The 12,265-nt window shown below is 40.2% G+C and overlaps 1 protein-coding gene across 1 annotated transcript; it reads left to right on the plus strand.

Moving 5' to 3' along the window:
• The first annotated feature begins 2,073 nt into the window (after positions 1-2,073).
• Positions 2,074-10,420, plus strand: LOC310927537 (beta-2 adrenergic receptor-like). Its single transcript, XM_083889847.1, has 4 exons — positions 2,074-2,335; positions 6,083-6,245; positions 6,325-6,616; positions 6,715-10,420. The coding sequence occupies exons 2-4, from the start codon at positions 6,086-6,088 to the stop codon at positions 7,757-7,759; spliced, it is 1,497 nt and encodes a 498-aa protein (XP_083745973.1). The 5' UTR covers positions 2,074-2,335; positions 6,083-6,085; the 3' UTR covers positions 7,760-10,420.
• The last annotated feature ends 1,845 nt before the right edge of the window (positions 10,421-12,265 follow it).

Here is a 12,265-nt window from a genome sequence, read left to right on the forward strand (position 1 = left end):
GATGTTGCTCTGTTCGCATCGTGAGAGCAGAGATGAAAGCGAGAGAATGATTCAGCATGAAAGATGTGCAGTTTATGTGTTTCCTGTTTCTGTGGGCATAAAAAGAGAAACATAGAAGAACACAGATGCAAAAACATTTTTTTTAATTTCTACCGAGAAGAAAGAGACGTGGGGTGTCATCTATCAAGACCCACAACATTTCACATGATCAGGTGATCGGGTAACAGAAATTGATGCATTTGTGGTTGTGTCTGCACCACATGTGATATGTGCTACATGGCAGGCTGTTGTTGTTTATGTTTAAGGTCGAATAAAAGATGCAGAACACTGCAATCGATGATGTGTGGGCGGGAAAAACAATTTGGCCTGGTACATTCTGCGGGTTTTGATGACTTCGATTGAGGTCTCCTGTACAAAAGTCGCTGCAGTGCGACAATATGTTTCTGTCGACCGCGAGAAGATGTTTCATACGTCAAAAATAAAGAAACTTAATCCACGTTCTGCCACCAAAGCACTGCCTGTAAATTGCAAATTCACAAATGAGACAGTGTTTGTACAGTAAAATCAAGCCAATCACAAGCTTGTTTGGTTTTTGTTGCCCTGTGGATTTGTGTGTTTCTTTTTGCCCTCTGTCCCCGTATTAAATGCATTCATTTGATGTACCACTCTTTGCAGAATGGGGTATATTAAGTGCTATGATCTTCCACATGAATTTAACTTCAAGCTGATTCTCCACTTTGGGGCCAGGACTGAGCCTTGGCCAAGATAAACACCCACAGGTTCTCTTGAACACACACACACAATGGCAACAGTCCAGAGTCAGTGCAGTGCAACAGCAAGGCGAGAGTTTAGGATTTAATGAGGTAGGAAAAAACATAGGGGCAAGAATAGATGGGTGTCAACAGGAGGCCAAGAACTGATCCCTGTGGAACTCCCACTGGTCTGGTCTTTCACCATGTCGAGTGTCACAGACGGCTCCAGGAACACGAGGACAGAATGCTGCGTTCATCCCTGTTTGCGTGCGCGCCGGAGAAACTGCAGCGTCTCCTTCGGTCTGTTGGAGCAGGAGTCATCCACAACAACGTTGCTTTTGTATCAGCGAAACCACAGGGGATTTGGCGAGTTTTGCTTCCCCGCACCCGTGACGTCAACCGCTGATTTTTGAACTGTCCTTTTGAAGCCTTGAGTTTATAATTTTCATTAGCACCATATTTTTAAAACCAGGTACCAGCTGTCAATCACATGCATGTGTGTCCATGCACGCCCAAATACATAACAACAAAGTGCAACCATAATTTACAAAGACTTGAATCTATACTGAGGTTGGCTATTTTCTAAATGGATCAAGTAATTAAATAATAATGACAGTTTTAGTGTGTAACTTTTGGTGATTATTTATGGCGTAAAAGTATTTGAATGCTGTAAGCAAATTTTGTCAAGCAAAACTATCAGACCTGACTGAGGGAGTTTTTGAGTGTATACAGCAGCAGTGCAGGGACGGTGGGGGCAGGAAGCGATAATCGTCCTTAACTCCTATCCTATCCTTAACTTCTAAAACTTTTAATGGGCGCTTTTTTTGTTTGCAGTCTTCTGGCTTTACTAGCACGATGTTGTTGTGCAGTGTGGGAATGTCACCAGGCGACATGACATCATGAACACCGCTAGCTATTACTAAGAAACAGAAAGAGTCATGTGGCGCTGATAAGACTTATTCAGTACTGTGTGAACTCATTTGACAAACAACAATGATCAGTAAAGTCAGTTTCACTCTGATTAATCTTGTTTAGCTGTGACAATCTCTCAAAGATGTTTTTCTTATTTGGCAGGTCAAATGGAGAAAGTGGAGTGGTGTTAAAAAAATGGAGATTTATATGTATATTCCTTGAATAAATAAAGGTAAAACTAATAATAATCAAGGTTTGTCGGCGGTGCAGACATGCACCATGCGCCAAATTCATTCCTTGTCTTCTGATAGGCTGCTGTTCCCCTGTGATGTCACTGGGGGCTGGGGGTGGGGGTGTGCTTATAAAAAAGGGTGTTAGGCTCAGCTGCTTCCAAAGGGCAAGTGTGGCTGAGCGCAGAATGACTGTGTTGATAACATGAGAGTGCACAGGAAAGAGAGGGCGACGGGTGGTGTGTGTGTGTGTCAGTATGTGGATGAGTGTGTGTGTGTGTCACAAAAGTAGACGGTCATAACTCTGCAATAGAGGGAAGGAGCTAGAAGCTGCCGACAAACACATTATGATGAAACTGTGTGTGGATTTAAAGGCGTCTGGATTAAGAAATCACTTGATCATAAACAACAGGACAGAGCCTGGAAATAAGAAAACTGACAGTAAGTCTACCTCAAATACATATGTACATATATATGTGTGAAAGCAACCACAACACAATGAAATAAAAACTGTTAAGTAAGTTATTTCCCTTCAGTACAGTACTGTTCACATTTACTGATTCTAAACTATTTTTTGTGGTCATTAACGTACAATATGTCATTTATTTTTAGCCTGCTCTCATGGCTGAATGGCTCATGGCCACAATGAGAGTAATTAAAAGTATTTAGGGTGAATAGTAAAATGCATATTGTCAACTTAGTGGAGATTTATATGCAATGTGCGATTATGTGCTACTAATTTAATTCAACATGTCAAACCTAGTATGCATTTGCACAATTATTACATTTCAGTTATTTATTAATTAGTCAGAGTGGCGAAGGGGACTTGACTAACAAGTCCCACTTGTTAGTCAAGCTAAGGCTAAGTCTTATTGGCTTTGGGTATTAGCAGTCAAATAGAATTAGTTCAAAACACTGAATATTCCAACCCCTAACATCAGAACAGGCAAGAGAGAGAATGTTATTTATACTGTGCTCAAACTGCCAATTACAACAGCAGTGATAAACAGTTATAAACACAGAATAGAGGGGCTGTGTATTTTAAAATCTCCTGAATGTAAACAGAAACATTGACACAAAGAACTTGAAATATCATTGAATACGTTTCTATGTTTGAGAAAGGTGGAAAAGTTTGGTGAATCAGTAACTACTAAATAAGTGACAGCAACATCACCACCAGCTTCCACATTTCACATTTCCCTGCACTGGAAAAATAGCGGAAACGCCACACGAGAGGAGGGTTTGCATGCACTGATGAGGAAACCACAACATTTCCCCCGACATCGTAAAATAAAGCAAATATTATGGCATAATTGATTGGAAGCAGGAACAAAAAACATGTTCTGATCACACTCTTTGTTGATATCTTTATTGACATCTCATTGTTCCCTCTCACTTCCTCTTTGGTGACCTGGTTTGTGCCGCCCACCGCTATTTTCTGTGATTTACGGTAACATTTGCAATTTCATATATTTATCAACTGTTTTGTCTCGTCTTTTCAAGCTGCCTCACTAGTTAATCAACAGACCTTTGTTAACACCAGAGTCAGCCATCTTTGTTGTTAATGAAAATGCTTCAACAGTCCCACTGGGAAATCTCCTGTCAGTCATTCAGATAAATGGTTGTGATTGACCTGATTGGTTTCAGGACTAAATTGGAATCATTGTGAAAAGGAACAGGGTGGGGATTGTGGAGATCTATCGATCTACCTACAAAACCACACAAAAAAGTCTCCATGTTGCTGTTGGCGAAATGTGCTATGAAATGTGACCAGAGCGTTTGTTTTATTTTAACAAAGTGTGCAAAGTGGTTGACAGTTGCTAAGCCGTGCACAAGCAGCCTCCCCTGGATACGTGTGTATTTATGTGTTTGCACATGTACTCGTGCCCAGGTGTTTGTGTTTGTGCCTGTACACTGATGTGGGCAGTTCTGTGTATTTAGGTTCTCAGTGTCCACCATTAAGCTTCTTCAACTTTATGTTTTTTTCCAGTGAATCTTGTGTGTTTGATTCTTTGGCTCTTTGTGTGTTTTACAGCTAAGACAAACGGGAAGTGCAGCAGAGCCTTAATCATGACGTTGAATATGTAAAGGCGTTGGGCACACATGCTATTGATCAGATCAAACAATACCATGTTTTCTGATGGAAACAACATGAAAAAAATGTCTGTACTTTTAGTATCACAATAGATAACGTTATATGGGCTTTTTTTTATCATGTTCATTGTTATCAAAGCTTAAGTAAATATGTGTTGAGGCAATGAACCTTGATATTTGATTTATTTCTCTTGACTTCTAGGTATTGTTTGGACTTGTATTGTACAAATTTGGTTAGAGTTTTGTTATTGTCTTGTAATCATGGTTTTAAGTATTTTGTTACTTGGTGGACAGAACTTCAAGTTTTTACTTATTTTTGTTCTTGTGTCTTTTTCCAGTCTGCCTTAAATGCTGATCACATTCACCTGTGTTGCATCAGTTACACCTGGTTCTTGTTTTCTCAGTTCACTTTATATTTTGCTTTCCTGTCACTCGCCTTTTGATTGAAATTAGGATGATGAAAGTCCAAACAATATCTAAAATCATCATAAATAAAAGGTCAAAGTTGATGGTGAAAAAAGTGATTTTAACTTCTCAGCAAATCCACCACCCCTCTCTCTTGTTCTCAATATGTAAATGTGTTGATGACCGGACACTTTATGATGACAGAATATGTGTACACAATGTGCTGCTGTTGACTGTAGACAGAATGATTGAAAATGTGTTGCCTTCCAACAGTAGTGTAATGCTAGTAATGACAAACAGGATTGTCATAATCGGCGTCCTCACCGTATTTGAAATGCATCCCAAAATCCAACACTTCACTCATTCGCCACAGACGAACTGAGTAAACACTTGAGAATCAATGGGCCTATTTACGGCCGGCATTAATGTGGTGTGAGAGCTGGGATTGAGTTGGAATGAAGTCAGCATACATGTGACGCCAAGTGTGCACGCATACAGAAGAGCCAATTAAGCAAAAATTAAACAAACAAAGTGTTAAAAAACAAAGTGCACCCGCTGTTCCACTTTAACTACATCTGTATGAACATCACATAAAAACACAGCTCAAATAGTACAGCGTTGTAGGACCATTACTCTCTTTACATGACCATCCCCCGACTGTCACAAGATGGACACTCCGAATAGTAAACAGGGATCACCAGGTGTCTGCTGTCAATTAGACCCCTGCTGTAAAAGAACCTCTTATTCCCAGCAGACCTCATCTGCATGAATGAGAGCTTGTGTCTGTTTTACCCCTATTGCAGATGACAAAGCACCTAACTGGCATGGTATTATTCTGTGAAATACTTCGTTTAAGGGGCAACATGATGTTGAAGTGGCTAGGTTCCCGATTTGGATGATCTCCGGGTACTCTGGCTTCCTCCCTCACTCCAAAAACATGCCTTCCACCTCCCACCTTTATATCATGCAACTTGAAACTAGATGTTATTTAAAGCTTGCACTGCAGGAGTATAAGCACAAGAGCTTCAACAAGTATGACACTGTCCCCCAAGAAACATGTCCAAATAACACCAGAATGATCAACAGCACAAGTGTAAAAAAGACTTAAAGTCTCAACTGGACCCAACCCATGGGCTTGTCCAAATAAAGAGTGTACAAACTTTCCTCAGCTCATAATCACCACTGCAAATCTCATAAACAGTACAAACTGCTTAATGCCTCACAAACACAAGCAATCGTGCACTCACAAAGGCGTCAACTATACAGCATCTAGCATTGCCCAAGTGCATCATGGGTCCTTTGCTTGTGGTGTGCTGAGAAGTGGCAGTGCAAGTGACATGATGCAAATATTCCAAAGCATGCACGAGCAAATCAAACCATGTTTATGCTAAACCACCACTACTAACCAGTGTCAAGTTTATTTATTTTCGTAGCTCCTTGAATAGCCCATATCTGCTGCATTACATCCTTAAACATGCTACATTTATGACATAATAATCGTGACAGGACCATGCTATTGTTTGCCATTTTTGTTGACACTCTAAAGAAGTGCTCAAGCAAAGTTTTGTCTCATAGAGGAAGTCAAATATTTTTGAATTTCAGCGTCTTCAAAACCTTTTTGTTTTCCATTATTTTACTGTAAAATCCATTATGAACAAAGCAAATTTATTCTCTGTGTTCTTACTGTAGATCATGGCATCTCCACACACTTTGTCATCACTGGATAACGTGTCACAGAATGGCAACTTCTCAAATGACTCTGATCTGTCAGCAAGCTCTTTGGAGTACACTGATCCAGAGCTGGTCCTGCTCGGTGTTGCGATGGCCATTTTAGTTCTGGCCATAGTTTTTGGTAAGTTTGACACATTTCTTCAATTGATTGGTTGGTTGGTTGTTTGGTTGAATCAAATTTACTTTTGTATTCTGTCAAGGAAACGTCCTTGTAATTACGGCCATCCTGCGGTTCCAGCGGCTGCAGACGGTCACCAACCTCTTCATTGCCTCTCTGGCTGTCGCTGACCTCATCATGGGCTTGGTAGTCGTGCCCTTTGGGTCCAGCTACATTCTACTGGAGAGCTGGCAGTTTGGAAACTTCATGTGTGAGTTCTGGACAGCTGCTGATGTGCTGTGTGTGACAGCCAGTATTGAAACACTGTGTGTGATCGCTCTGGATCGCTACTTTGCCATCACCATGCCGCTCCGCTATCCAATGCTTCTCACCAGGTATGAAGAAGTTTACATTTTTGTCTGGATGTGTGAGAGTTGTAGTAGTAAAATGATTCGCAGATCAGTTCTGAAGTCTCTTGTTTTCTTTCCCACAGGGGCCGGGCTTTGGCGGTGATCCTTGGTGTGTGGGCAGTGGCCTCTCTCATCTCCTTCCTGCCCATTCACCTGAAGTTGTGGGTGTCACAGGAGGAACCGGCTCAACAGTGTTTGGCTGACATGTACTGCTGTGACTTCAACACCAATGCGGCATATGCTGTGTCCTCCTCTATCGTGTCGTTCTACCTGCCGCTGGTTGTGATGATTTTCTTGTACACCCGGGTCTTCCAGGAGGCCCAGAAACAGTTGGAGAAGATAAGGGGGAGGAAGAAGCATTTCTATAACTTACATTACACTGCACAAGTGGCTTATCCTGATGACAGTCCAGCAATGAATACAATGCGGGCAGGAACTGGTGTGGGGAAGCAAGCAGGAGAGGACAAGCTGAATATGCAAAAATCAGAAGGTGTGGACACAGCTAAAGAAGAAGTTGGGGGAGAGAACAGAGCCAGAACGGAAAAAGGGGAAGGAAGGCACTCTGCCGCCAAACGTCTGAAGTTCTGTTTAAAGGAGCACAAGGCTGTTAAAACTCTGGGGATTATCATGGGAACCTTCACACTGTGTTGGCTGCCCTTCTTTATCCTCAACATCCTCATGACCTGCCTCCACTTGGGTGATATTAAGCTGCTTTTTAGACTCTTGAACTGGCTCGGTTACTCCAACTCAGCCTTCAACCCGCTCATCTACTGCCGCAGCCCTGACTTCAGATATGCCTTCCAGGAACTACTCTGTTTGAGGGCCAAGGGGAGAGGCTTCGGAGGGAGGAGAGGAGGATGGGGATGTTGCAGAGAGAGCGATTGCTACAGCAAGCCCTCCGGTAGGACAAACGGGGACCTGAATGGTGTCAAAGAATTGGGCGCTCACCAGAGGTCAGGATGGGAGGACAGTGCGGACGGCTCGCTCAGAGACAGCCCGCTCAGTCTGGCCTCCCCGTCTTCTTCATGTGAGCAGGTTTTAGAAGTAGCTCCAGGTTCTCTGACAAACCGGCAGGCGAACAGTTCTGCAAATGGAAGCTGTCAGGAACATCGGGCATCTATTGCTTGACCTAATTGGATATTAGAATTCACACTTGGGAGTTAGGCTTATTGTGATGTTTTGTATGGTTTGAGGCTATAGCTTTGTTGTCAGTCTGTTAAATGTGTTTCTGTCAATGTTCGTGGGTGTTACTTGTGTTTACTGCGTCATTTTTCTGCTGGAGTTTTCCCTAATAACACTGTAGATTGCAACCAAAGGTGTCACAACAGGATAGTCAGCGCCCAAAGCTGAGAGCGGTCCAGAAAACGGCTCATTACATTAGTCCATATCACAATGGGGCTTTTTTTGAGAATCCCCTTAAATTTTAGGGTCAGCTATAGATGACAGCACTGACGTGATTATTGGAAATCCCAGGGCCACTAGCTTCATGCCCCAAGGATTCATTTGGGCCCACTAACATTCTTGTAATGACCCTGATAACAACAACAAAGGCAGCTACATCGTAAAATACGGTCAGCAGCGTGTTTCTGCTTTAAAACAGGTCTGGCTCCAATCTTCAAACAACTGCATTCACTGAGTGAAGCCAAACATCTGGCTCTTCACCAGACGTGTGCTTAAACCAGGGCTATCATTGGAAGACATTTGTGTTTCTGTGAATCCCATGTTTATCTCGGGATAACAGACCGACACTGTTACAATGGACTGCATATGATTTTCTACTGAAATAGAGGGCAAATAAGAGACTTAAAGTGCCACGTGCTTTTACATGCATTACTGTGTGTATGTGAAAGCATTCAATAGCTGTTGGATATTCAAAAAAAACAAACAAAAAAAAAAACAATTAAAAGAACCAGCAATGAAATATCTGGCATGCTGATGCATTCCAAAATGCTTATGAAGTAATTATTAGTTTTATGAAGCAAAACCCCCTAACCCTAACCCTAATCATGTGAACTTGTAACAAAAACTGCTAATCATCCATGGACAACATTCAGAATATAACATCATCAGGATCGTGGGTATCTTTGCATTTCTGAATGTTTAGCAATGTACTACACTAAAAAAGATGCTCCTGTACTTCTCAGACTGGAGATTTTCATAATTACAAGATTATTACATTTAAATCACAGAGTGAAATTTGAATAGTCTCGCAAAATGACAGTGGTAAATGGTTAAAGACTTTTATAGATGGTGTTACTTTAACATTTAATGTGCTATACGAATGTTCATCTATTTATAGTTGTTGATGAAGACTAACTGGGGCTGAGACACCACCTTAGTGAAGTCCAAACCAACTGCAGCTTACGTGTACCCAAAGGACTGAAAGCACAAGCCTGAATTTAGCACCACATGCAAAATGCTATTGACTTTGTCCACCAGCTACAAACGTGCATCCAAACAAAGCCCAACCCAGCAGAGACGGGCGGGAAGAAACATTTTATTTGCCCTCTGACTAAAAGTCTTAGCTGAAGGAGAGTCGCAGGCCATTCCTTCCTGATAAACCTCACAGGACAGTCCAAAGTCATTAACTTCTGTGTATTTATGTGTCAGATAAACATAAAAGACCCAGACATGTCACTTTCATAACTGCGCTGTCTCTTCCTCTGTTCTGTTCCTTTCATCCCACAACTGATATAATGTTTCCCTCCTGAACATTATATCTACGTCTGCTTTAGATGTTTTTTTTAGAGGACAACATTGTTATCTGTCAGACAGGGGTGGGGAGATAATGTTCATGTACTGTTTCCATAACATCACAATAACACTGTACAAACGTAGCTTCAGAAGGCTAATGTTTTGAGTGCTTACGGTTTACATTATTGCCATATACAGGGACTGGGTTAGAACCCACAGATCCATTTTCTGCTTTATCCTCCACTTGAAGGTGAAAGGTGAGGTACAACCTGGACAGGTCACCAGTTCATTGCAGGGCCAACATGCACAGATGATTAACTATTCACTCTCACACTCACTTTCGCGGTCAATTTAGCATCCAATTAACCTAATGCCCCATTTGCACATTTTTTGGACGATGGGAGGAAGCCAAATTACCCAGAGAGAACCTACATGCACACGGGGAGAGACCTTCTCACTGTGAGCCAACAATGTCTCCCACCGATGGGTCATGAGAGACATTTTTGGGTTCAAGTTTTTCAGCCTTTTACTTAGAAACTATTTATTTTATTGGAATAACACGTTTTACCTCAGCCAAGATAATATAAGGTGTTAAAGTATGTGAGTTAAGTTGTAGAAGTGGCAGTATAAAAAATATAATGCACATAAATGCATCTTCATATTTTTAATTGGGTCAAAAAGTGTGTTTTTAAAAAAGGGTCCCTGTGTAATATAATAAGGAAATACATTATTATATATTCTGTATGCATATGTAGTGTATTCACATTTTGGAAATATCCTCCCCATGCAGCCCTGCATCGACATGTACAAATAACTATGTGATATGTGTTTAAAAAATCCAAAATGAGGATCAATAACTCCAGTTATTAATCTACTCTAGTATGATCTGCATGTATATGTTTTGTGAACATGTGATTTCAGTCATGTTATTATTGACTCGTTTAAAACTTGAAACATGTTGTTGGATATTGTAGTTGAAAAAAGCTGAGTTTAAAATGCTTTCTGGCGATTGTCTGAATTCAAAGGCACTGATTGTACTGTCCTGTATAATAAACTTAATTTATCTGGTTCTCCAAAAGATAAAAAAGCGATAAAGTACGTGTTGTTTTCATATGAATTGTTGTTTGTGTTGAAGTCAGCGTGACCAGCACTGAAACACTTGAAATGTGCCGTTGTTTGATTTTTACGTGACCAAAGTCGGTTAGATTACAGAAGAAAATGGAAATGATTTATTCTCTACCTCTAGCGTCTACAGTCACATGAATGTCATCTCAACCAAGCTGCATGAATGAGTGTGTGTGTATAATCACAAGATTGGAGAGAGATAAAATAAAAATACAAATACAAATACAAAGAATCTCTATTTGACATACCAAGCAAAAAGTAAGGGTCACAAGGGTCGCAAGTGTTATGGGTTATTGTAGGATTATTGGGAACAAGGAATTAAAGTAAAGCATTAATCCTGATGGAATCCAAAATTGAATGAATTCTAAGGATAAAATCGAAATTGTGTCCCAAATTTCATGCAAATCACTTTATGAGTGCCGCTGACGGACACACAAATACACAAACACGTGTGAAATCCGAGCAATTTTGGTGCTTTCTAAATTTGTCTTGTGAAAAAGGAAACATGCACACACACATATGCTAATCTAATCCGTTTAACAAGGCCAACTACGGCATGGCAAAGTTCCCATCTCCACCTGGTGGCAGCCGCATCTATATATATATACATACACATATATATACAGTATATCTATATATAGATAATGCATGTATATGTATTACATTTAAGGTAATGACACAAGCTTTAAGGTTGGTTGGATTTAGGTGATTAAAGGTTATTGTAAGACCAGCAGTTATAGTTAAATCTTCAGCATGTGTGTGTGTGTGTGTGTGTGTGTGTGAGAGAGAGAGACATACAGTGGCAGGTGCAGGTTGTCACAGGAGCTACAGTATCAGCTGCTGCTGCAGAGGAAATACAAGTAGCAATACAGACTTAAAACCCACACTCAGGAAGACACGTAGATGTGAAAACACAGTGTGTCTTGTTTCCATGGACCATCTTTCCAGTTCAGATATGTTAAAGTGAACGTATGCATGGGTGTTTATTTTCAGTTTGTTACACCTGTTTCTACATCTAATACTCTGCAAATCGCATGTACATGGTAAACTAAGTTAAGATTAAGCTACTTGGAATCCAAAACCAACCATTCTCAGCGCGGGTTTGACTTTAACTTTGAAAGACAATCAAGTGAAAATACTTCCCCTTAGTTGTGTGATAACATTAAGAAGTTTGGTTCTGCAAATCTGAATTTAGATGGATCATTTCTACTCAAAACTACGGTGGCCCTGAGGTGCAAAACACAAATGCAAAACAAAAGATACAAACGCAAAACCAAAAACATACACATAACACATAACATACACAAAACACAAAATCACAAAAACGCAAATCACAAACACAATTTGTGTTTTTTGATTTGCGTTTGTGTGATTTGTGTTTGTGTTTTTTGTTTTGTGATTTGTGTTTATGTTTTTTGTGTTGCGTTTTTTATTTTTGCGTTGTGTTTATCATTTTGTGTTTTTGTTTTTCATTTTGCGTTTGTGTTTTTCATTTTGCGTTTGTGATTTGCGTTTATGTTTTTTGTTTTGCGTTTTTTGTTTTTGCGTTAGTGTTTTTTATTTTGCGTTAGTGTTTTTCATTTTGCGTTTGTGATTTGCGTTTTGCATTTGTTTTTTGTTTCGCATTTGTGATTTGCTTTCGTGTTTATTGTTTTGCGTTTGTATTTTGTGATTTGCATTTGTGTTTTGCACCTCAAGGTTAATCACCATGAGAATAGATGTTTTTATTGGTTTAGCAGATTAATATGATGCCATTTCTACTTTTTCTTGACCTAAATTAAAGGTACAGTGTAACATTGTATTGGCAGAAATGTG

The sequence above is a fragment of the Microchirus variegatus genome, assembly GCF_963457635.1.
Source record: "Microchirus variegatus genome assembly, chromosome: 5".
Taxonomy (NCBI): Eukaryota; Metazoa; Chordata; class Actinopteri; order Pleuronectiformes; family Soleidae; genus Microchirus; species Microchirus variegatus.

What these genes read in the sequence shown, in the direction of transcription:
- LOC310927537 (XM_083889847.1), top strand. Translation starts at nt 6,086, where the DNA reads ATGGCATCTCCACACACTTTGTCATCACTGGATAACGTGTCACAGAAT. An exon ending in AGTTCTGGCCATAGTTTTTG is followed by an intron (nt 6,246 to 6,324) that starts GTAAGTTTGACA and finishes TATTCTGTCAAG; the next exon opens with GAAACGTCCTTGTAATTACG. An exon ending in TATCCAATGCTTCTCACCAG is followed by an intron (nt 6,617 to 6,714) that starts GTATGAAGAAGT and finishes TCTTTCCCACAG; the next exon opens with GGGCCGGGCTTTGGCGGTGA.